Consider the following 24,621-nt stretch of genomic DNA (forward strand, 5'->3'; position numbering starts at 1 on the left):
ACAGTCCTCCAAGTTCTTGCAATAGTTTACGTAAGTTATGGGAATGGCTTTAAATCAACCATGATTACTAGGATGAATCTGGTTAAGACCAAAAAAATGTATGGAAGCCAACCATGAGACAAGCTTGTCATTCTGGAGGAAGGAAAGAGTAAACAGCAAAATAAAGATGTACCTGCATATTTCAACAAATTCAGAACTATTAAAAAGCTTCCTGTCAAGATAATCCTCAGAAATAACATGAAAAAAACCCAGATTATATTCCAATTAGGAAGAAGGCTAAATAACCCAAAAAGTAGATAAAAATGCCTGACCAGAGAACATTCAGCAGCTCCTTCAGTTGACAAAATGAGCAAACCATGATCAGACACCCCTGACAGACAGAAGCATGAACAAAAGCTGATTCAAGAGTATCTGCCTCAGCTACACGTGTTCTGTTCCAAAAAACAGCAGCATATTGGAAGACCAGCAGATAATTTGAAAAACAAAACCAACCAAACAAAAAACTTAAAGGAGGTTTGTACATTTTCATTGCACTGAGAATGACAAAACAAAGCCGACTGATAGGTAAATGGGGGAAGAAACAAGACACTGGAATTTGGGGTCAGTCAGGCAACGGGGAAAAAATAAGACAATTTACTGAGAATTTCTAACCCTATGAGTCTATGCATTAAGATGTATACCACAAGTGACAGGAAATCCAAAGTTTAATGTCAACGTGAAGAAACCATCTGTGAAGAACACAAGCACGTATACAACTGATTTAATTGAAAAACTATTTTACCCACAGGAAGGAAAATGACATTTTTTCATCTTGCAGTCAGAGTAAGCACTAACACCTGAAGTTCGAAAAAAATAATTGTAAGCTCTCTAGCCAAAGATGAGTCATACATCAGACCTTATAAAAATGTACAACTAATTTAACCAGTATTTACAGAGGTTTTGATTATGTAAAGCAAATATAACCTTTCATAAATTCTTTGAGTATTTTCAATTAGCACTGAAAAATAAAAAGTGATTTTGCAGCTTCCCCGCTTCCACCTCTCATTTGACTATCATCTATTTTGGGATAACTTAGCTTGGAAGCTCCATGATATGTATTAACCTATTCCTATTTTACAAAGACAGCAAACCAAAAAAAGTTGTCCTCGTAGCTGCAATTCTAAGCAGCAATGTTTATTTGGAATATATTTCTAAAAACAACTTCAAACATCAAACATTAATGCTTCTGTAACAGATGTCATCCCACAACTGAGCAAGCAGCAAGATGTAAATTTAAAAACATACAGTATACGTTTCTTCTACATTAATGATAAGAGATTACAGAGTTAAGCTTATGGAAACCCATAGGACAAATCAGCCTACCACAAAAAAAGAAGTTCCTGAGAATTTTAGGATTGCAGTAAGGACTCTCATTTTAAAAAAAGGTCAAGAGACAAGTATTTCTGATAGTAGCTTCAAACCGCTGAGCGAGAGCCCTGCCAGCCCAGGGCTCACTTCTAAAGTGTACACAAGAGGCAACTATGAAAAAGCAATCCTGTTGCAATGAGGATTAAGTTTACTAACCACAGCTGCCTGCACCTACACTGGAATTCTGACCTCCCCACCCAGGTCCACAAAGAGATTTGTAGTCCACTGATTTACATTTACACATTGCAACAAAAGACAAAGGTAAAGCTGTGCGCAACTGAACAATTTTGGAAAGAATGTTTCATCATGTTAGTAAACAAAAGCTCAGCACCTTGCAGATCAAAGAATTTTTAACTAAATATTTTGCTTAGCTGTTAAACATAGAAACCAAAGTCTAAAAAGAAAACAATCAAGCAGTAAATACTTGAACATAACATTGAAGAAATACTCAAAGAACGTAGCTGATGTTATACTATAACATTTTACTTCATTTAAGTACAGCAAATTTCACCCGTCCTATGATTTATAAAGTACACAAAATATGTACATATAGGAAACCAAACCCCATCAGAAGATGATCATAGATGTGTATATGTACCTATAACATACACACACAAAATGTGCAAATTTCTTTTAATGCAAGTTAAACAAAGCATAATGCAGGACAGAGCTGTTGATAATGGAACACACAGTATTCTAGGTATCCTAACGATGTTTCGTATCTACAGCCAGTGCAAACTTACAAGGCACAAACTCAATGCTGACACTGTAGTGTTGTAAGTTACATTCAGGCACATCTCAACGCACAGTTCTTCAGAAAAAGATCAATGGAAGTGCTACTTCTGTACTAAAGTGTCAGCCTTCTCTCCAAGTTTAAGCACTAAATTGATGTAACCTATATGCAGTAGTAATCAGTAGGGCTCTGAGTTAAGTCATCACCGGAAAGTTTGTGGCTAAAACATCTTCTATACTCTCCTCACATGTGAAAGTATGTTATTTCCCAAAATACCTCCCACACATTCTCCAAAGACTACCTATACCTTGCCAGCCTTGAGATGTGGAATCTTACAGGATATTTATTACTAATGCTTTTTCCTAACTTTAGTCGAACTCCTGCAGAAAGTATATCCAGATTTTTAAAAAAACAAACAAAACAGGAATGGCCAGCGAAACGCCTTCCAAGATACTTGCGTTTAACAAACCTTTGCTAAATTGCATAGTGACAGTGTGTATCAGCTAGTGAAGAGTTAAAAACAAAAGCTTGCTGTTTAAGGCAAAATTTTAACACAGCGTAGCAGAAAAAGCCAAATACCAGTTCCATCAGGATTTAAACAAAGTACTGGCCCGTGTTGTCTTTTCCTCACAGTGTTTTCTTTCTCACTTGAATAGCGAACCCACACTTGCAGTATGCTTGACTAGCCATTTTTGTTGCATTTTTCTAAATAAAATGAGAGCAATTAATATGTAGACTGATTGACTGATACTGAAAACACCCAACAAATAGTTCTCTTCCACCCCTCAAAAAAGGGGGTTTTGAGCCTACTGGGAGTTTAAAACTCACTTGTACCTGGGCCTAATATAATACCTAAAATCGAACTAATAATTTAAAGTTTTCTAGTATTTAATAGACGTTACCACATCACTTTGCTGTCTCACCCTAAAATTGTATTTTCATATTATTTTTCAATAGAAGACATTTAATAGACATCTGAGGAAAACAATAAAATACAAAACCTTAAGGGTCTTTGCAAAGGTATCTTCGATTCCTTCAGCAAAGTAAGAAAAGGAGTGATTTTATTGGCATTTATTTGAAGTGCCATCAGTAAAGACACAAGAATACTTAAAGCAAAAAAAAAAAAGTTCTAATGCTCCACGTATATCTTTGGTTTAGCCTTCCTGACCAAAGTCTTCTGTAAACTTCTTTAATTTCTCCAGGTCCTGTTCATTAACTGTTGGTTTTGTGCTAGCTAACGACCTGAGCATATCCGCCTGTCAGGAAAAAAAAAAGAAAAGAAGCATTTTCAGAAACAAGTACAGTACCACTGTTACCAATCCTGCTGCCAAGAGAAATATTCATTAAAAAGCCCATTAAAAACAAGATGACCATGAGAGCTCCTATTTACACAAAACTTTAAGTCACCCTAACCTACTTAGGCACAGAGGTAGCATTTTTAACCCTGTGAAGACAGACAACTCTCATTGAGTTTTCTAATAATGAAACCACCACCTCAGGTTTAGGTGTAAGTCACTCATCCATGCAAGTTTTATTCATCTCTTTTTACTGAAAAGAGCTGAACTACTTTTTTTTGTCAGTTACTATTTTCAACCCATCTTTAACTACAGCAGTTTAAAGTGGAAAATAATCAGATGTTCCCATGTACTCTTCGGAGTCCAACGATATAGAACAGTAGTTTGTGATTCATCTCTAGCAAAGTTTTACTGTTCATGACCAGTAATTTCTGTCTCTTCAATTCAGTCAATTTCCTAGATTAATATTTAGATACTAGAAAATGGAGTTCAGAAAAATCCCAGGTCTATGAAGTTGAAAGCAGCAGTTAAAACACCCTATGAACAAAAAGGGACAAGAAAACTAATCAAGTCCTAGCCAAAAGCAACCGAAAAAAAGCAGATGCCTAACACCTCATATTACTATAAAATGATGGGTAAACCCAAAAGTTAATATCATGATTTTTCTAGACTTGAGATTTCTCTCATCAGACTACAGATACCCTGCTTTGAAAGAATTAAAGCCTGATCTTTTTAAGGACAAGAACTGGTTGTGGACACTGAAACGACGCACCCAGGGACCATGAGGAGCACACAAAAATTTGCTGTATTTAATTCCAGGAAAGAGTGATTAGAAATCCTCTTAGACCATGCAGGCAGAAGTTCTAGGGCACGCCTGCACCTGCATAAATCCTTTTGTGCTTCCTCAGTATGCAAATACACACGGAAAGTTCTTTTCTGAAATATAGTGACAGTTACATTTACAAAGCAGTGCCTACTGCCTTAGAGGGTTGTGATCCCCATGAAATACACTGACTTCTTTCATTCATTGCAGGACTATCTGCACACAAGAAATTATAACAAATCTGTGCTGCTGTCAAGTTCTTCCCTCAAATGTTGTATTAAATTCAGAATCTTTTGTTGCTGTTGGGGAAAAATACAGAATAATTGTCCAGCAATTTTATTTTTTTTTTAAGCGGTGAACTAAAATTTCAATTTGTCTTAAGATGACACATTTTATTACCCGGACCAAAGCAAGTATTTTAACATGAACAAAGAAAACTGCTGAAAGAGCTGTATCACCCATGGTTAAATTTAACCGAAACTACCATTACATCCATGATCTTTTTACATTTATTGTTTGTGCTTGTATTCATCTCACGGGCAGTATTTACCTACAGCACATCACTTCCCAATTTACACTGAATTTTCCATTTCCCAGTATCAATACTAACACTAGATAGTGATGGGAAGGCAGCATATCACGGGGCAGGAACCCCAAAGGTTTTAAGTGAATAAAAGATAAGTGAAAGCAGAGTAGAAGAGCCAGATGCTGTCTATGGATGAAAGAACAGTGGCTGCACACCAGCAGACAAGAACAGTAAGAAAAATGCTTTTTGGGGATAGAGAGCTGGCTTTTTCACAAGCATGTCATACTGCAGCAGTACAAATGTTAGCTGGTATGTCCAGCATTTCTGAAAACAAACAACTCATGCACAACTGTTTGAAAAAGAGTCTTTACCATAGGCCTTCCAGAGTTCTGCAAAGCAAGAAAGAAATGCTACAAAAGAACACCTACCATGGAAACTTGAGGCTCCAGTAATTTATCTCCTGGAACATCCATCCACGTCATTTCTATGGCTTCAGGATCACCTGGAGAGCACGGGGTGAGCAACTCTACCATCACATTTGGATTAGATACTGATGGTCCTTTTACCTAAAAATAACAAAATACTCAGTTTATAGGAGTTATAATTTTAAAAACAAAACCCAGAACCTCCACAGCATCTTTAGAGCAAAAACATTCCTTGATTTTATGCAGATGCCCCACCTATTGGGAAGACATGTCCTGTGAAAGTGAAATTGTATAAATGTGCTGGCATCGTGCCCTTTGAAAAAATGCAGCTGTAGCCAGATACTGAAATTCACATCAGGTCAAATTCCAGGAGCTGCTTCCTCCTAAGTCTGAGGATTTCTGTGGAAAACTAACATGCCATGAAAGCTAGTTGGAGAAAACCACCACTCCTAGTGCCTCATCAGTTTGGGAGTTCATTCATTACTGGTTAATAGCTTTCTAAAAACTTCTCAATAATTATCTCGGAGTGCCCCCTCAAGTCGGGAAGCCAGCAATGGCTTTTCAATCTTTGACATACCACACTACAAAGTTTTGAGCACCTTTTCTGACACCACCTCAGAAGCACTCGATAGAGAATGGGGCCATCTAGTGGGAGAACAGAAACCATCGGGTTTTTTCCAGACACATGGACAGACCCAAAAAAAGCCCCACCAGGTATCTGTCCCCTTTCTGCAACACGTGATTTGGGACCAACAGTTTTATTTTCCTGCATCATTACCTGAAGCATCACACATCCACAGGAACTCAAAACACATGCAAAGACTGAGAGCCAACACACGGGCTGTTTTTAACAGCAGAGAACTGGATTTGCTGTTCCAAACTGCATTAAAAGAATGATGCTGGAAAGCACAGATTGTAATATTCAAAATTCTGTCAAACCTGTATTATCACGTAGAGCAAGGAGTGGTTTACAATGAGTTAGCTGTAATTGGGGAAAGCACTGTTTAACTGAGGTAAGTTGTCTGTTATGATGCCAATAATTATAAAGCTAAGATTTTGCTTATAAAAATAGGAAATTGCATCCCATTAAAGTACTAACACCACAAGTGGAATCAACTTGGCTTACACCAGAGACCCCAAATACTGCAGTTGTGGGGTTTTTTCCTTCCTTTTTTAGGGCAAAAGGAGGTAAGAATTCCTTGTGGGTTGCTCCACAAGCTGTGACAATTGAGGATATTTAATCGCTCCATGGTAGTCCAAGACATGCCTCAGATTCTTCCAAATTTGAACAAAAGGCTAAAATGTAACAGCCCTTTAGCCAGAAATGTCATTGTCACTTAAAGTCAACAATGAATAAATATTACAGGCATCACTGCTTAAGGGAAGGGAGCACCTAGAAAATCCTTGATATATCAAAACAGCTACTTATTTTTAAACACAGTTTACATTGCAGTGTTACTGCTAAGTTGCCCTCAGAAGAAATTTATCATAGCAGTGTTTCAAAATACTTGTTTAGCTGTTAAACTGGGAATAGCTCCTCAAAACCCCTTTAAAATGGGGGTTGCAAGTAACACTGATTCAACATTTTTATCAGAACGTTTCAAGAACCTTAACTTTTCAGTTTGAAAAATATGCCAAGTAAGCAGAATATCCATAACTATAATTAATCTGTTCCCATACGGATGAGGGGTACATCTATTTAAACATGCTAGAAAAACATGAAGAACCACATAACTTGATCCAGAAAAAGAGCACCTCTGTAACATTCCCGTTTTAGTCAAACTTCAAACTGAATGCTTTTAACACTCCCTAGAGACATGAAGAGTCACCAGAGCTTGGATTACACAGCATGAATAACCAGAAACCAGCTCCACCAGACTGACAGCAAGACTGAGGGAAGGGAGGGGGGAAAAGAAGGAATACCCAAGTTCTCCCCTAGTCGATAAAAAGATTCATAGAGCATTCATAAATGTGCAGCATGACCCAAACCCGAATTCAGTTTACTTGCAAAGAATTAGCAAATTAGTTCTCAGAGATGAAATAACTCAAAAAATATTTTGATTCCTACTTACTTTTTTGAAGTGAGTAGCTGATTGCACTTTTCGAACAGGCTGCATCAGCGCATCACGCACGATGATGCTTATGTCTGCACCAGAGTAGCCATCAGTTCTCTTCCCAAGCTCTCGATAATCTGACTCCGTTAGCACGTTTGGAGTTGACCCAAGGTGAAGTTTGAACATTGCAGCCCTGGCGTGGTCTTCAGGTAAAGGAATATAAATACGCTTCTCAAACCTGGTTTAAAAAAGAAAAAACAGAATTTTCCACAGATGCTAGCTGATGCAGGTGCACAGTGGAAAGAAGCTTATGCAAATAAGTATATAGTTTGTTCCTAACAATATTAGAAAGAAGCAGTTTCAGTATTATAAACCTTAAAAAAAAAATAATCTAAGGCAAACATTCAACAACCTGTTCTCATAAATAATCCTGTAGCTAGCAAAACATCCAGAATATAACAACAACTACTTTCTCATGACAGAGATCTTCTCTCCAGACTGAAGTTTTTTCAGATTCTCTTCAGCACAGTTTGTGTTTGAAAAGAGAAAAAATTGACAGGAAAAAGTTCTGAAGTGCTGAAGTACACTTGAACAGTTTTCACACCCAAAGAAAGAACTGCCTAATAACAAGCTGACACAACTACTTTCTACAATCTCCAACTAAATTAAAGAAAATTTCATAGTTGGAAGCAAATTTGAAGTCATATTCTCAATACAGTCATCAGTAGAAAACAGTGATAGCCGCAGTTCTTCCTTTGAAGCAGCATCTGTTCTCACAGTGGGGATTACCTCCCACCAACAAAATAAGAGTGACTCCAAATTCTATACAACACAATTATTTTGATATACATGACAAGGTGGGCCAAATCCATGAAAAATTAATTTGATTACTGCCATTGTTGTACAAGTTCCTTTAAGTTTTATGGAAAAGAATTAGAGAACTCCTTTCTTACACTGCAGAGAGTGAATGGCTTGAGTTGGGAGGGACCTTTAAAGATCATCTAGTCCAACCCCCCTGCCATGGACATCTTGCACAAGTTCAGGTTGCTCAAAGCCCCATCGAACTTGACCTTGAACGCTTCCAGGGATGGGACATCCAAAATTTCTCTGGGCAACCTGTTCCAGTCTCACCACCCTCATCATAAAAAAAATTCTTCCTTGTGTCCAATCTAAACCCACCCTCTCTTATTTTAAAAGCATTGCCCCTTGTCCTATTTGCTACAGGTTTTGGTAAAAAAAAACAAGGAGAGTTGTTTGGGTTTCTTATAAACCTATTTATATGTTGGAAGGCTGTGTTAAGGTCTCCCTGGAGCCTTCTCTTCTCCAGGCTGAACAACCCCAGTTCTCTCAGATTTTCTTCACAGGAGAAGTGCTCCAGCCCTCTGATCATTTTTGTGATCCCTTTTGGACCCACTCTATCAGGTCCATGTCTGTCTTGTACTGCGAACCCCAGAGCTGGAATGTCAAGAACGACCTGAAGTTTTAAGCAACATGAACCTCTAAATCTGTTTCACACAAAACTGTAGTCATACAGGTTGAAAGTGACCTCTGGAGATCACCTGGTCCAACCCCAAATCAAAGTATGGCCAGCTTGAATGAAGTATATAAATAAAAGTCAGTGTCAGTCACAAAAAAGTAATTTTTCTTTAGCCTACAAAAATCACCATTATCCAAGCTGTGTCCTCATCACAACATAATCATACTTGTCACATAGCTGTATTTGTCCTCTGCTGCTCTGCAGCTCAAAGAAAGATCCAGCTAATCAGATACAGGTATGGAAGCCCTTTATCTACAAAACAGCAGTTAAGACGTGCACTGAAAGATCACAGATAATGCCTGACACACAGAAAAACAGTGTTTCTGTGTAACACAGACTACATTTTCATAAAATAGCTCAAGCTATTCAACAGTTTGTTAACAGATGAAATGGAAAGCTCTACCCTCTCTTGTCCTTCTGAGGTGCCCATTTTGTAACTTATCCCCCAAGCCCACCAGAAAAACAATCAACAAAGAAACAGAATAGTTTCCTGCATGCTTAAGCACCATCAGCTAACCAAGAGACCAAATACACTACAGGTCCTATATAAGAGTGAACAACCTACCTCTTTAAAGGGACAAGGGGCTATTAGTTTGGCTCAGTCCTTCTCATGGAACTGAGCTGTAGAACATCAGCCACGTCTGCAAACCTGAGCTGGATTACTGCTTCCAGTAGTCTCAGACTGAACCCTCACATCAGTTGCAAATTTCATACCGTAAATAAAAAAAAAAAGCCATCATACCTTCTCCTGATAGCAGAATCCAAAACCCAGGGTATGTTCGTTGCTCCTAAGACCAAGATTCCTTCATTGTCAACACCAACCCCTACATCAAGGCAGAAATCATTTCACCATTTAGATGATAAACACAGACTGCTTTAAAGTGTCAAAATTTAAGGGGGCAGAACTGCAGATCTGTTTAGTGTTCTCATGCAAGCTCTGCTTAAAATACATATCTTAATTCCTTTGACTTATTCTGAAACCCAAGTAAACCTACCTTGCATCTGGACCAGAAATTCTGTTTTTATCCGTCTAGCAGCCTCACTTTCATTTTCACTTCTTGACCCGCAGAGGGAGTCTATCTCATCAATGAAGATAATCGAAGGTTTGTTTTCTCTGGCAAGCTGGAACAAGTTTTTCACTAATCTTAAAAAAGGAAACAGCCTCAGTTATCTTAACGATTGCACCAGTAAAAACATATAACTGAAGTTTATGATATGGCCACTTCCTTTAGAGAAAGCTTAAACAATAAAAGCATTAACATAGAGCTCTTCAAAGCTATTCCAGTTCTGAGACTCTGAATTATACTAAATGAAAAAGCCCAGCATAAAGCCATGTGAAACACTTTAGGGTACTCCAAGCATGGTTTTGCAAGAAAGAAAACCCCACCTTTTTCAGTTTACATTTCTACAGGACAGCCTGGACTATACAAACCCACCACTCTAGGCAGACTCAAAAGAACACAGTTTTCTCTTATTTAATATTTGCAACCCAATCAGATTAGCTCTAGAGATCTTGCAAGAAACAGCATATACGTGTACTTTATACAACTTAACCGTTTGTATATGACAAGAAAAGTTGATTTGCAAAAAAAACCCCTAACCAATCAACAACACCTAGCCATATCTTTTTTAACACATTTTACTAAGTTCAAAAGGAAAATAAATAGGAACATGGCAGGAAATTCTTCACATTAACAGCACTAAATCTCAATAGTCTCAAATGAAGTCAAACAGAAAAAACACCAAGCTAAACTCCAGTTCTGTATTCCTTTTGTAACAGAAGAAAAGCAGCTTAAGGTTTCCAGGGGTTCCAAGGTTTTTTTTGGGGAAAGAAACCCAGTTCGTACCCTCTATCTAATAGCATTTCTTGCCCATCCTATCTTTAAATAGTGTTGCTCAGCTGTCCCACACTTCAAATTATTAAAGCATGGTTTGACAAGTATTGTCATCATCATGACAGTCCTTTCTGTACAACAAAACCAGAGCTTTTTCCTAATTCAGGAAATCTTCACTGGAAGTCTAGATGGACAAATTCCTGCACTTTTAGACAGCAGTTGATTGTCACTTCAGCTTTCTGGTCTTCTTCACATACCATATAGTAACAAGTGAAGACTGAGCATGGACAACCATGAAATTTCTTTCACGGCTGCTCCTCTCCTTCAATCTATTTTTGCAAGTTTCTTATGTCTTCCAAATTTTGTTTGAAATCAGGATAAAGTAAAATCACCTCTGTATGGACATAAAAATGCCATATGTTAACAGCACAGCTGCTGGGACAAATGAGTAGAGAGATGCCAAGAGGCAGAGTACCCCAACACTTCAGACAGGTGTAGTGTGCAATCACAGCTGAGTTCAGAAAGGGAATGAGCTCCATGGTGCTCCTGAAACCTTTCTGTGCTAGTTTAAAAAGAAAAAAAAAAAAAAAACAAAAACAAAAACAAAAAACCAACCCTATCTTGAGCACTGAAGAGAGGTCCAGTTGCAGCAGCACAAAACGTAGCACATGGTGATACCTTTACATGGAACTGCAGCATGAAGGACAGAAACACCTGAAATTTGTTTTTAAAAAAAGACATGACCCTTCTCTCAACTTCCAATTTCTTTACAGCAACCTATCTAGCTCTGCATTAATTTCTTCTTGCCAATGTTTTCCTGGACCTCTGGCAACTCCAACTTACTTTTCACTTTCTCCTAACCACTTTGAGACAAGGTCAGAGGAAGATACTGAGAAGAAGGTAGAGTTGTTTGCTTCTGTTGCCACAGCTTTTGCTAAGTAAGATTTTCCTGTTCCCGGTGGTCCAAAGAGCAGAATCCCTCTCCAGGGAGTTCTTTTTCCTGCAAAAGAGAAACCAGCAGCCTTCAATATACTTCAATATACCCTAGAAAGACGGAGCCTATTTTTCTGATGCCCCTCTAATTTATTCAGAGTTTTTCCACATCTACCCATGAAACTTCTGTCAGATGGATCACAATCCCTTTAGGAGCTCAGCTTGAGTCCCTGACACACCAGCATACCATTCTTCTCAGACCCCAGGGCCGGTCCTGACTGGCCAATAGCAAATAAATGCTGCAATTCTAACCTGTAAACAGGTGAGGAAATTTAATGGGCAAGATCACAGCTTCCTTCAGTGCTTCTTTGGCACCTTCGAGGCCAGCAACATCACTCCATTTTACATTTGGCCGCTCCATAACAATTGCTCCTGTAAGAAAAGATTGTATAAATTAGTGATGCACATATCTTTTCACAACTTCACTAACTTCTGTTTTGGAAATAAAAAAATAATTAAGAAATCTATTCCCATGTCCATACTGAATAAAACAAGTCATTTTTAAGTAGATATAAACCCTGAATACTGTTAGTCAAACAGATGGTATTTCTACAGAAATCTGTCACGTTCTTTTACCACAATGAACCATTGATAACCAGAAAACTTGAGAATTAGCAGAAGTCCTGCAATGGTCAAAGCTAGTCCATAACTGACCAGCAAGTGTATGTTTAGTAGTCACAGAGGAGTGCCTTCTCTCATGGGTACCCAGGCACCATCTCCTCACTAAACCACCACTGTACTTCCTGAAACATTTGAGTGTAGCTGCATTAGCCCAGGATTTATAAGATTCTCCAGCAGATGAAATAACTTGTTGGGTATCTCCAGATGTGCAGCAAACAATTGGACCATCTAATGGTAAAGAGCTTTGAAAGTTAGGGCTGAAAGCATCAGAAAGGTTATATGGACCCTGCTTCCAGAAGTATTTTCTCAGTCTAGCCATTGTCTCTTGAAATTTACCACCAAGTCTCATCTTGCTCAACAAACAAGTTCAGCGTGATTTTAGCCAACTGAGCTGTAATTTAGCCTTCTCCTCAGACTGGCCAGTCTGCAATGCTAAAAATTATTTTGTCTTAACTACTTTTAGAGGGAACAACTTGGACCTGAGCTAGTGATTCAGCATTAGATCTGATAGTCCTAGCCAAAGCAAATCCAAAAGGTAAAAGAAATTTTCTCAGATGAACAAATGCCAACCAACCCAATGCTTATTTAAGCACACAAACATACTGAAAGTTTCAGTTGTCCTATTTCTCCAGAAAGGACTTTCTATAATTTCACGACTGGCTTTCACCAGCTGTTTTCTCAACACACTTACCTTATGCCTTCAGAGCTCTGTGAAGTTATTTAAGGCTTTTTTTCCTCTACAGGATTGAAAATTTACTGTTACTCACCGACTAATGAATAAAGCAAATAACCTGCTTACTTTTTAAGTATCTCATTTGACATTTTCTTATTTGCTGCATTCCTTTTCCATCAGATTGAAACAAATAATTTCTGTAAACAATTGCTAATAATTTGGAATTTGAAGTCAAAAAGAATCATCATGTTGTTAAGGATGTTAAGAACGTTACAGAGAAAGTTGACTGCAAACTGCCTTTGCTTGCAATCTATATATTGGAATTAATTCAACCACACATGCATTAAATGCATTCCAATGCATTAAATTCTTTTGCTAGGTTGATTACATCTCAGTTTTTCCTCAAACAGAACTATAGGCTCCATCACTAAAATAATTAGTAGAACAGGTAACAGTTCAGATAGGAACTGGAGATTATTTCAAAGTTGAAACATCAGAGTTATCTGCAGCAGACACACCATGGTAACTGAAATTACTGCATTGTAAATTACAGCACTATAAGTGATTACCTGGACACAAACAGAACTGGAATTGTAGGCTTGCTAATTTTGTAGGCGTAAATTAATCGCTGGAAGATTAAGCAATAGAGTGCAAAAGGCCTTTAAAATTCTTAAACAGGAGGGTATGACAACAGATCCAAACTACTATCCAGTGTGAACGTTACTGGTCACTTCTCCTACAATAAGCCAAGCTGCTATAGTAATTAAAATCTTGATAAATACCCATAAAATTGGGAGAGTTACATAAGACAAAGTCAGCTAGAAGTAACAAGGCAGCAAAATTAAATACAGGAAATTTCCATGGATGTTGCGGGAAGCCAAATGAAAATTAGTAATTTGAAGGCTGCCCAGAGCTTGTATTATCTGAGTAACAGACTCCTGTATTACATTTAAAGGTACCAAGTATCTCACACCTCAGATTTCAAGCAATCGATCAAATGTATGAGCTAGAACACTGTAATTTCATAGAAAGTATCAAAGAAGTGGTAGGTGCAAGAAACTATTTCTTGAAGAACTGAATACCAGATTCACGTGGGAAGAAATGAAGTGAGAGATAGGATAAGAGTCCATCATTTTGCTGTCATTTTAAAATACAGGAAACTGTTTCATAGAACTACGCATAGGATTAAATAAATGTGCAGACAAGTACAAAAAGCCTGGCACAGTTTCCAACCATGATACAATAGCTCCTTAAATTACACAGGCAGAAATCCGGGAAATGCATTTGATCTTTTTCACACTGAAAAACAGGGGGAGAACTGTGACATTTCTTCAGATCTATAAGCACCTTCTGGCAAGGAAACTCTGAACAATTCTTCACCATTAAAGGGTAATAAATATCAAACAAAGCCTCTTTTTTTACTGTGTGCAAAACTATTGATAGATGCTATACCTTGCATCACTGACTGTATTCAGCATTTGAGTTCAAACCCCCAAACTATTATGTTACTCAACTGGGAGAGCATCATCACTACATATGAGAAAATGCTTCCTGCTACAGTAAAAAAGCAAGAATACATGTCATAGAATCATAGAATGGTTCGGGTTAGAAGGGACCTTAAAGATCATCAAGTTCCAACCCCCCCCGCCCTGGGCAGGGACACCTCCCACTAGAGCAGGTTGCTCAAAGCCCCATCCAGCCTGGCCTTGAACACTTCCAGGGATGGGGCATCCACAGCTTCTCTGGGCAACCTGTTCCAGTGCCTCACCACCCTCACTGTAAAGAATTTCTTCCTAATGCCTAATCTAAATTTCCCCTCTTTCGGTTTAAAACCATCACCCCTCATCCTATTACAACACTCCCTGATAAACAGTCCCTCACCATCTCTCCCGTAGGCCCCCTTTAAGTCCCCAACTCCTAAACTTGAGCGCAAGTCTTTTTATGAAAACAATCCTGCTTAAACTGTTTGCATGATGTATATTACCTTAGCCTCTAGGCAATACTCAAATGCACTTAAGAGTGAAAAATACTACCTGGGATCTTGCAGCTTCTGCCTTTGGAAAATGCTATGCTGATAAATGGTACAATTTTAACATGAAGCACAGGGTACAAGAGACAAATTTCAACACAGTCACTCTATGATTTCATGGCACACAAACCCATACTTCCATAAAGACTATGCTTTTGTATGCGAAGAGTACATACTAATCGAGCCACTTACAGACAGTAAATTAATCCATAACATTTAGATGGTAAAAATATAGGAATTTTCTTGACTGAAGTCACCATGATTTAAAGAAAAGGATGCTTCAAAATTACCTTGAAGTTGATTCTGTAGCTTCTTTTTTTCAGGATCCTCTGACTCCCCTTCCCCATCACTGTCATTCCTGATTCAGAAACAAGAAAAAAAACATTGAAATTCAATAAAAGAGACTGCTGTCTTAGAATAAAAATTAGAATGCAAAAAGCAGAAAAACCACTAGTCTGAAGAACAAAAGAAACCTTGAGATGCTTTCAGATCTCTGCAAGTTTACATCGTTGTACTCCTGCTTTTCTACACCACATTCTTTCTAATTCACCCTCCTCACCATTTCAACTTCTTATGGGTCTGGGCCCTCTTAACACACCTCTACATCCTTTGAGCCAGCCTCTAGGAAACAAAAGCCCTTGTATTGAGCAACATGAAAGCACTAAAAAGGTTTATTTTGTTGACAATGGCACTTGTCTCCTGTCTGGAACTCTAACTAACAGGACTTGGTCAATTCCATCTAGTATTATGAAACTCTACACTCTCATCTTGTCAGAGCAAAAGAAACTGGAAGTTAAAGAAGGAAAAAAAGACTAGATAGTGAACAATTGGAGTGGAGGTCATGAAAATATATGTAGCCTCTGTGGTATTACCCATTTCTTCCATTATAAACCAGCAGAACGCAGTAAAGCTCAAAAAATAAAACTGATGAGGCAAGTAGACAACAAAGCAGACTGAAAATCAGGTGAAGTTTCAAAAGACAACTGAGCAACTCCAGTTGTTCAGGACTGCTAAAAAGGGCAATTCCATCAGAAGATACCATCCTGAACCCTTCTTCTCTCCTATCCCTATAAAGGCAGTAGTGAATGTGAAAAGAGGCTCTGCTTGTTTAGCTCTCCGATAAGCAAAATGAAAATCAAGTCTAATAAAAGGAAAGCAGTGGAGAAACTAGGCAGCAGCAAGGTATTAGTGTCATTCAGTCCATCTTACAGAACATCACTCTACATAGTGCTTTGCAACCTCTTATCAAGCGTGTGATAGATAAAACTCGGGCCAAAGCAATCATCAGTCTGAATTTATTTTATAGTTAGTAAGTGTTCAAGTGTAGGAAAAAATGTAAAGGTCATTGGGCTCTTGCCATTAAATGTGATAGGCATGGGTTAGTCTGAAACAGTTTTCATTCTGCAGTTAACCTCGTATACAAATGTTCACACATTTTTGTAAACAAGCACAGAAATCAGAAATGCCTGCTAATTCATGTTATTTTTCTTTCATTAGCCTACTTTATTTCAGCAGCAGTAGTCATCTGAAGCATTTAAAACACAGTAGTTAAAATGATCTTTGAAGAGTTGAATTTTAGAACAAGCTGAGTTCAGGAAGTATTTTGCTTTACCTTCTCCAAACACATACCCTTTTCCATCAGTAGGACCAGACTCTTTAACTGGTTTTGGTGCAGTTTTCTCTTTCTTTTTCAGATATTCTTTCAGCTTTTCTGCTCTGTCCAAGTATTCTGCACATTTTACTCTAATGCTATGTTTTGCTTTATCACCCTGCGCTTCATCTGTGAGTTGAAGAGAAACAACATTTTGTTAACAGCAAAACACACGTGCATCAATCTGAAAACAAGACTATATCTCTGTTGTCTTTATATCTTATCAATATACCTCTCTCAAGGCTCACCACACAACAAAACATCTTAACTACTTATTTTTCCACTATACCATGGAAAAAAGTGACATGAAGTATGGCATCACCTACCAGAAATCAAATACACAACAGAACATTTCTTTGGCTTAAAATCGGATTGTAAAGGATTAAGGACATCAAAGGAAAAAATTACATAAAATTTCTGAAAGAGTTAGGTGTGGTTCAACAGCCACATCGTTCTCTTAGCAATTAGTACAGTATTTCAGATCAGCAATCAAAATTTAACGTTAGGTTTATATGCTAAGTTTCCAAAAGTACATCAGTATTGTTAAAAGCACAGAAAGTGACATTCTAATAAATCCTGCAAGATATAAATGGATAGGAAATGATAAACACAAATTATTCTAAGTGACCGTAAAGAAAATAGTGTTTTTTTAAATTCATGGAGACCCGTAAGTGCACTTATGTCAGGTGAGCAACCCTAGCCCACTTCAGTTAGGGCTGGATCTACATTAAGAAAGCCCACTCCTTGCATACAAACACTGGACATGATGCAAAAGGTACACAGAAGTGTGAAAAAAAAAAAGGCATAAAATAATAATTAGAAGAATATGGAAACTGAAGAAAAATGACAACATACAAATCCATCTCACACATTTTGTTGGCCAAGATGAACAGCAAGACATTAAGGAGCAAAAAACACCAGCAGAGAGGTTGCAGAAAGGCAAGCAGCATGAGTTAAGGAGCAAAAATCGCTCCACAGATACAACAAAGACTTCTTGTTTAACACGTGGTTTTCAGCACAACAGAAATACAGGGATCCCTGTACTTCTTGTCACACTTCCTCATGCGCAGTGGTCAGCCTGAAACACTGCTACCGAAGTCCAGAGGAGAGACAGCAAACCCCTGCCTCCCTGTCTTAAAAAAACCTAAAACAAAACACAAGTTAAAAGTAATTTGATTTCTTACGAGAATGGAGCAAGCACACAACACAGAAAAGGCGAAAGCTGCAAAATAGATGACCTCAGTCAAACTACAATTAGCAAGTATCGCCTGACGATGGAAGTAAAAATTTAAATACTGATGTCAACATAAGAGATTTCCCTGTACAATTTGACTACTAAACTCTACTTAGTCATCCAATACATTACACTTACATTTAACAACATGGATAAAATACTGCACAGCGTGTTGGTACAAGCGGAAGGCTTCCTCGTAGTTTCCTGCTTTATCTTCTTGCGCTGCCTTGCTGGCAAGGTCTATTGCTTTCTGTAACACAAGCAGATAATTAAGTGCTGCATGACAGCACTTTGCATGATCAAAGAGACATTTTAAGCTGTTGCTCTGACTGTTTCTGATGGCCAGTTTTTCTGCTCTTCGACATTTACCCCAAAAAGTTAAAGGCAATTGATTGCAAGCCTTTGGGGATGCTTTACACAAGGTACAGTATTTCTATCCTTTTTACACACAGTGATTAGCAAACTGCTAAAATTTACTAGCACAGAAAAAAATCGCAAGTGACAAGCGTTAAGCTTCTATGTAATAAATTGAAACTACTACTGGTTTGTGTCTGTGTTTTTCCTTACCAATCTCTTGCATTTATCATGCAAAGATTTGGAAATCCATTCTAAGTTTTTTCCATCAGAGACCCAGACACTTTGAACTATGACTGATGACATCAGTAAACCCTGTCACTACCAGAGTCAATACAGGAAGCCCAGGATTACAATGCACTTAAACTAGCACTATCACTCTTCCAACCCTGTGTTGAGAGACATCTTCAAAGACTGACTATTTGGCTGGCTTCTCTAGAAGGATTCAGGTTCCTGATATCCAAGCGAGAAATTCTGATTACCACTGCAGGAGGAGGGGAGAAACCACACACACTCCCCCCCCAGACAGAAAAAATCATGAGCATCAAGAAAAGTTCTAGGAGAAGTTATGGATGGCTCTTAAATTTGTTAGCTGAGCTAGTTTCAAATAAAACTGACTGATGTAAGTCATCGCATTGCATACACTGGCCTGTTGGTATCACCGTTATTCATTTGCTCTTAAGTGCTTATTACCTTTTATTAGACTTTGCTCCTTGGAATGTCTATATCACTTCAGGATAACTAAAACTGTCATCTAAATGACAAGTTCATGTAAATTTAAAAATGGAAGTTGGTTAGCCAGAGTGACCGAATACAAACTATAGCCCCACATGTACCTTTCCACATTCAGTCACTTTCATTTCCTACAGATTGTTAGTATGCTCAGGGTGTTATTGTAATGTCAGGGAGCAAGGTGGAGAGCTTCAACTGCAGCAAGGAGTTTTCATTCAACATTCCAGTACAGATACTCCTGCCACTATCCAGACACTCTTCTGTGTTTCAGGCAAAATAAAGCTAGTAAACAGTAGCCATGAAAGAACAAAGAGCAAAATCTCACATTCTGCTGCTTTGTGTTGCTGTCTTAAAAGCAAAGACCATCTCATCAGATCTATCCAAAATCAAAAGAGTAATTTTTTAAAAAACAATATTCCAATAAAGCAGATTCTACAGCTCTGTTGTGGCAAGTATCGGAACACTGTAAGCATCCATTTCTTTGGAATGGAACTTAGTCTTCTAAGGTAAACTAAGCAGTTTCCACGTATGAATGAGGAGTTCCCTCCTTGCTGGTCACCTTGTGCTAGCTCTGTTAGGCTCCTCCAGGCACCTTTCAAATAAAATTCAAAATTCAAATTCAAAAAAGCAAAAAAAATGACCCCAAAAAGAATTTACTTTCCTCTTAAAGTTCTTAAGTCCATTTAGTGACCTAAATTCCACAGAACAGTCCAATGATTCCTGGATCCAGAGCAACAAAGACAGTGATACATGTAACACTAAATCAAAGGAATAAATGGCAAAGACCACCTGCTAGAATGGAACTGTGAGAAAACTGGGCATTTTGCAGCCCTGCTCCTCTGAAATAAAAAAGTCTAGATCATGTATCGACTGGTTTTGGTATACTCTGGTTTTGTAGAATACCCATAAGGCTATTACTTGGGCAGCAGATTCTCAGCTCCAGTACGTCATTGTATCACCATGCATCTTAGCTTGTTACCCTGATGAAAAGTACTGATATCAATCAGGAAATAAAGTTATAAAGTTGTAAGAAGTCGGGCATAGATGACCAGCTCTAACTATCCTTAAGGCACAAACTGTATTTATCAGGCTACAGTTTGACAGTATGATGAACAGCCCCCTCAGAAAGAATGTCAGCTTAAACAGGTTTCATTCTCCTGCTTATTCTAGATCCTGTGATGTCTCCCCTAGCTTTGCCAGTGTAAAGTGTTACATGGCCATAATGAGCTTACAGAGACAATCATGGTTCACAACAGTTGAAGAGAAAAACAAGTATTTTTAATGCAGGTCATGTCTGGATCTGTTTTGCCAACCAGCCACACGAGTTTATATAGCCCCAACTGAGGGTTAACACAAACAGAAAAATAAAGTAGGCAAAGACTTCCTACAGCCAGTAGTCTTAGAAGAAACCTAACCCAAATCACGTGTCCTGACCACACAGAATCACCTGGGTTGGAAGGGACCTTTAAGATCATCTAGTCCAATCATAAAAAAAAACCAAACCAAAACAAAAAAACCCCAAACAACCAACACTAAAACCATATTCCCGAGTACCATGTCAACTCATCTTTTGAATATCTCCAGGGATGGTGCCTCAACCACTTCCCTGGGCAGTCCATTCCAGTGCTTGATAACCCTTTCAGTGAACAAATTTTTTCCTAATATCCCACCTGAACCTCCCCTGGTGCGACCTGAGGCCATTTCCTCTAGTCCTGTCTCCTGTGACTTGGGAGAAGAGACCGGACTCCGCCTCTCTACACCCTCCTTTCAGGTAGTTGTAGAGTGATAAGGTCTCCCCTCAGCCTCCTCTTCTCCAGGCTGAACACCACCAGCTCCCTCAGCCTCTCCAGACGCTGTTTCCCAGGCTGGACGTCAGGCCCCGCCGCTCCTGCCGGACGCGTCCCCTCCCCGCGGACGTGCCGCCCGCCGCCAGCAGAGGCCGGTGCCGACGGGGGGACGGATTCACCTGTGGCCTGCGTGACTTCCGAGCCCGGAGCCGAGTCCACTCGCCACCCCCTTGCGCCCGCCCGCAGGGACAGCCCGCAGCCCTCCCGCCGCTGTCCCAGCCCCACCGGCAGAAGGCCTTTACGCTCCCTATCCCCCCGCCCGCAGACCCAGCCCGGGGGCACCCCCCGCCCCTCCTGCCCGCGGGCCCCCGGCCGCCGCCTGCCGGCACCGCCCCGTCCCGAGCCGGGCCGCCCTCGCCCTACCTGCAGGTTGCCGGTGCTGCCCGCCATAGCGAAGCGGTGAAGCGTGGGGAAGGAGACGGGAGAAGAGAGCGCGGCCCCGCGGCTGCCGGTGGTGGAGCTCGGCCCGGCTCCCCCCGCCGCCGCCCACAGAACCGAAACCCCGGCCTCCGACAGACGCTTCCGCACACCGACCCACCCGCTTCCGCTTCCGCGAGCATGACGTCAGTACCGTGCGCCGAGCCGAGGAGCCCCTCCTGCCGCAGGCGGCACACTGCGCATGCGCGGTTGTTTTTTTTTAATTTTTTAAAAATTTACAGGCGATTTTTTTTTTATTTCTTCTATAGAATGTTAAAACACCTTTGCAAGGTTTTGGGTAAAATTAACTTTTTTCCCTCTCTCACGCTAAGTTTAAGAACTTTACTTCCGCTGCTGCTCCCGCAGCATAAATACCGCAGAATAAAACCACCCAGTGGTTTTATTCACAGAAACTGGCTCTTCATAAATTCACACCCAGTCACAAGCAGACAAGTGTTGCTCACCTGGGGGTGAGCGATAAAACTCGGGTAGCGGGTGATGCCGGCAGGGTGTGAAGGAGGATGTGACTCAGGGCACACAATAAACCGGTTTAGTGAAGCTGGGTGGGTGGGTTTATGGACGCCGGCTAAATCAGTGCCATGTCCTTCCCCGAGCTGCTGGGATTCCTCTGGGACGGAAAACGAACATCTGGGAAACTTCATGAGATTCACAAACCCCTTTTTTCTCCAGCCACCGCCAAGCGTTGTGACCACAACGGAAGTTTGATGCAATAATTGCGATGTCGCATCATGATTTGGTTTCGTAATAAAATAGTTCACTGAACTTTTAGATTCTGCCAGCAGGCTGCCTGCTCTGGGCATGCCCACGGCCACCCCTGGGGAGGTGGTGCTAATTTCTGCCTCAGATCATCTGGCATCACGGTTTCAGCTGGGGCAGAGTTAACGTTTTTCCCAGCAGCTGTTACAGTCCTGTGGTCTGGATTTGGGAGGAGAAATGCCTCTGAGAGCGCGCTGGTGTTTTTAGCTGCTGTCAAGGCCTTTTCTGCTCCTCACACTGCCCCACCAGTGAGCAGGCTGGGGGTGCACAAGAAGTTGGGAGGTGACACAGCCGGGACAGCAGACCCCAACTGACCAAAGGGATATTCCATATCATACGACATCATGCTCAGCAGATAAAGCTGGGGGAAGAAGAAGTTTGGAGTGATGGCGTTTTGTCTTCCTGAATAAGCGTAAGGCGTGATGGAGCCCTGCTTTCCTGGAGATGCCTGAACACCTGCCTGCCTATGGGAAGCAGTGAATAAATTCCTTGTTTTCCTTTGTTTGTGTGTGTGGCTTTTCCTTTGCTTATTTTACTGCCTTTATCTCACCCCATAATTTTTTTCTCACATTTATTCTTCCAATTTTCTCCCCCATCTGAACTGGTGGGAGTGAGCGAGTGGCCGTGTGGTTCTAGCTGCTGGCTGGGGTTAAACCACATCTGGTTGGCAGTTTATTTTGGTAAGTGTCCTCATGTATTCACCTGCAGGAGAATGCTTTGGTTGATTTTTAGGCATAGTCATTAACAGCTGCTCTCCTTGGCTTGATGGCAAACGTGAAAAGAGATGATGTACGAAAGATTAGATCATGCAATCAGGCTTTGGAAAAGGAGATGGGAAAGAGAGATGGTGGAGAAAGTGCGATTTATTGAGTTTGTCACAAAAGGCAACTGAAACTTGCCAAGTGACAGAAGACCTGATAATTTCTAAAGGAACCTTAAAGTTACGTTGTCAGGATTCAAGCATAACATCTGATGGTGTGAAGTGCTCAAGAAAACTCTGTATGTGAAAATCCCATACCCATTTCTTTCTTATTCCTAATACCATCTTCAGAGCATGAGGTAAAACCAGCTTTTTAACTCCTTCACTGTTGATTATGACATTATGGAGCCTTTGGTCTACTTTTTATCTACGGTTTATGTAAAACACTGCCTTGGGGATATAATTTCCCTTCTGTCCTTACCTTCTCATTCTGATAAGTGCACCAGAGTATGCTCAAATACATTCCTGTTGCTAATATTTCTGGCTGTATCATCTGTACCTATGATTTTCAAATCTGTAATGTTATATTTAGCTTTTAGACAGACATTGGCCTAAACCAATAAGTACAACCCAGGCGTGTAAATAGTAAATGCCTCTCCAGTCACACTGAACTGGCTTCTGAAACTCCAGGAATAACAACCGGTTTCTGTGGATGTGAATGAGAAGAGGGAAAAAAAAAACCAGCAGAAAAGGCATATGGGGCTTTACAGATAACAGACTAAATCTTGCCTTGTCTTACTCATACAGTATTCATACTATAATTTGACTTTGCAGCTAGTTTTGCTTAAGGAAAGACTGTCTGAATGCTGAGTAATGACATCAAGATTAATTCCTGAGGACCTAATGAAGCGTCACGTGAAGGGTACTACAATTTGAGAGACAAGTACAGTCACCTTATCTAACACTTCGGACTGCTGCAGTTCCTGTGTTACCATACATCAGAATCCATATCATAATGATTGTGTACAACTAAGTGTAATGAAAATAAAGCATACTAAAGATGTTAATATAGGTACCTATTGGCCCCAGGTAAGCCCTAATTGCCTGGGGCATTGTTACTCACGTTTCTAGGACGTTAGGTGGCACAGCCACACATGATCTCCCATGTTTCTTGAGGCTGAGTAAGTTGTCGTGAAGAACGCTTCCTGCCGACTTCTCTTGGTATGGAAGGCAGGAACATGCAGACTGCATGTTGTGTGAACACCTGGGGCCAAGAATAGATGGATACATCAATAAAACGAGTCATGCCTGCAGCCCAGCCAGACCTCATGTGTGTGATTCTCCTCCACTGTGGCAGCTGAGAGGTGGCTAGGGATGACTAATGTTGGTATCAGAGTGAGACTTCACTATTAATTAGATGACATAAGAGCCATGCAGCTGGGGGAAATCATTGCTGTAACTTAACAGTGTAGGTAAGCAAGACAGACAAGAAAGGCAGGATTTTTCTATTTTTCTGTGTTTTTTGACCTGATGAAATGATGCAGAAAGATCAATCTGGCCTAGGTTACAAAGGCTGTCAGTAACAAAACTGGCAGGTAAAATTCTGAGAGAGCAGCTTTGTAGTCCTCGTTTCCAGCTGAGGTTAAACCCCAACAGCACAGAAATAAAAATGTAGCTTATTTTCTTAAATTGTGAAATATACAGTGCAGTACTTCTATGGTTTTTGACCATCATTTAGCATAGTGAATTTCAGGACTTTTTTTCTACTGTTACATGAGTATCGACAGAAATTGTCAGGACCAAAAATGAAATCTGAAACAATATTTTTCTTAGCTTTGCCTGTGTTGTCTTCAAGGATAGCATTTGCCCTATACAGCATAAGCCTGGGAATTTCTGAGGCTTTCTTCATCACAAACTCACCAAACAGGGACACTTGTATTGACATTCTGTATACAGGC

At 39.9% G+C, this 24,621-nt stretch overlaps 1 protein-coding gene across 1 annotated transcript; it reads right to left on the minus strand.

Annotated features, from left to right (window-relative positions):
- Positions 1-1,139: 1,139 nt before the first annotated feature.
- VPS4B (vacuolar protein sorting 4 homolog B (S. cerevisiae)) lies at positions 1,140-21,315 on the minus strand. The gene is made up of 11 exons (XM_014941051.1): positions 21,133-21,315; positions 17,975-18,086; positions 16,581-16,731; positions 15,242-15,309; positions 11,881-12,000; positions 11,479-11,635; positions 9,796-9,944; positions 9,543-9,624; positions 7,282-7,501; positions 5,213-5,350; positions 1,140-3,396 (listed from the first exon to the last, which is right to left on the minus strand). Exons 1-11 carry the CDS (start codon positions 21,157-21,159, stop codon positions 3,295-3,297), a joined length of 1,326 nt encoding a protein of 441 aa, XP_014796537.1. The 5' UTR covers positions 21,160-21,315; the 3' UTR covers positions 1,140-3,294.
- Between the last annotated feature and the right edge of the window lie 3,306 nt (positions 21,316-24,621).

Source organism: Calidris pugnax, unplaced genomic scaffold (assembly GCF_001431845.1).
Source record: "Calidris pugnax isolate Ruff unplaced genomic scaffold, ASM143184v1 scaffold8, whole genome shotgun sequence".
NCBI classification, from domain to species: domain Eukaryota; kingdom Metazoa; phylum Chordata; class Aves; order Charadriiformes; family Scolopacidae; genus Calidris; species Calidris pugnax.

What these genes read in the sequence shown, in the direction of transcription:
- VPS4B (XM_014941051.1), bottom strand. Translation starts at nt 21,159, where the DNA reads ATGGCGGGCAGCACCGGCAACCTGCAG. An exon ending in GATTCTGCTATCAGGAGAAG is followed by an intron (nt 7,502 to 9,542) that starts GTATGATGGCTT and finishes TTTTTAAACCAG; the next exon opens with GTTTGAGAAGCGTATTTATA. An exon ending in TGGAGCCTCAAGTTTCCATG is followed by an intron (nt 3,397 to 5,212) that starts GTAGGTGTTCTT and finishes TTTTCCTGACAG; the next exon opens with GCGGATATGCTCAGGTCGTT.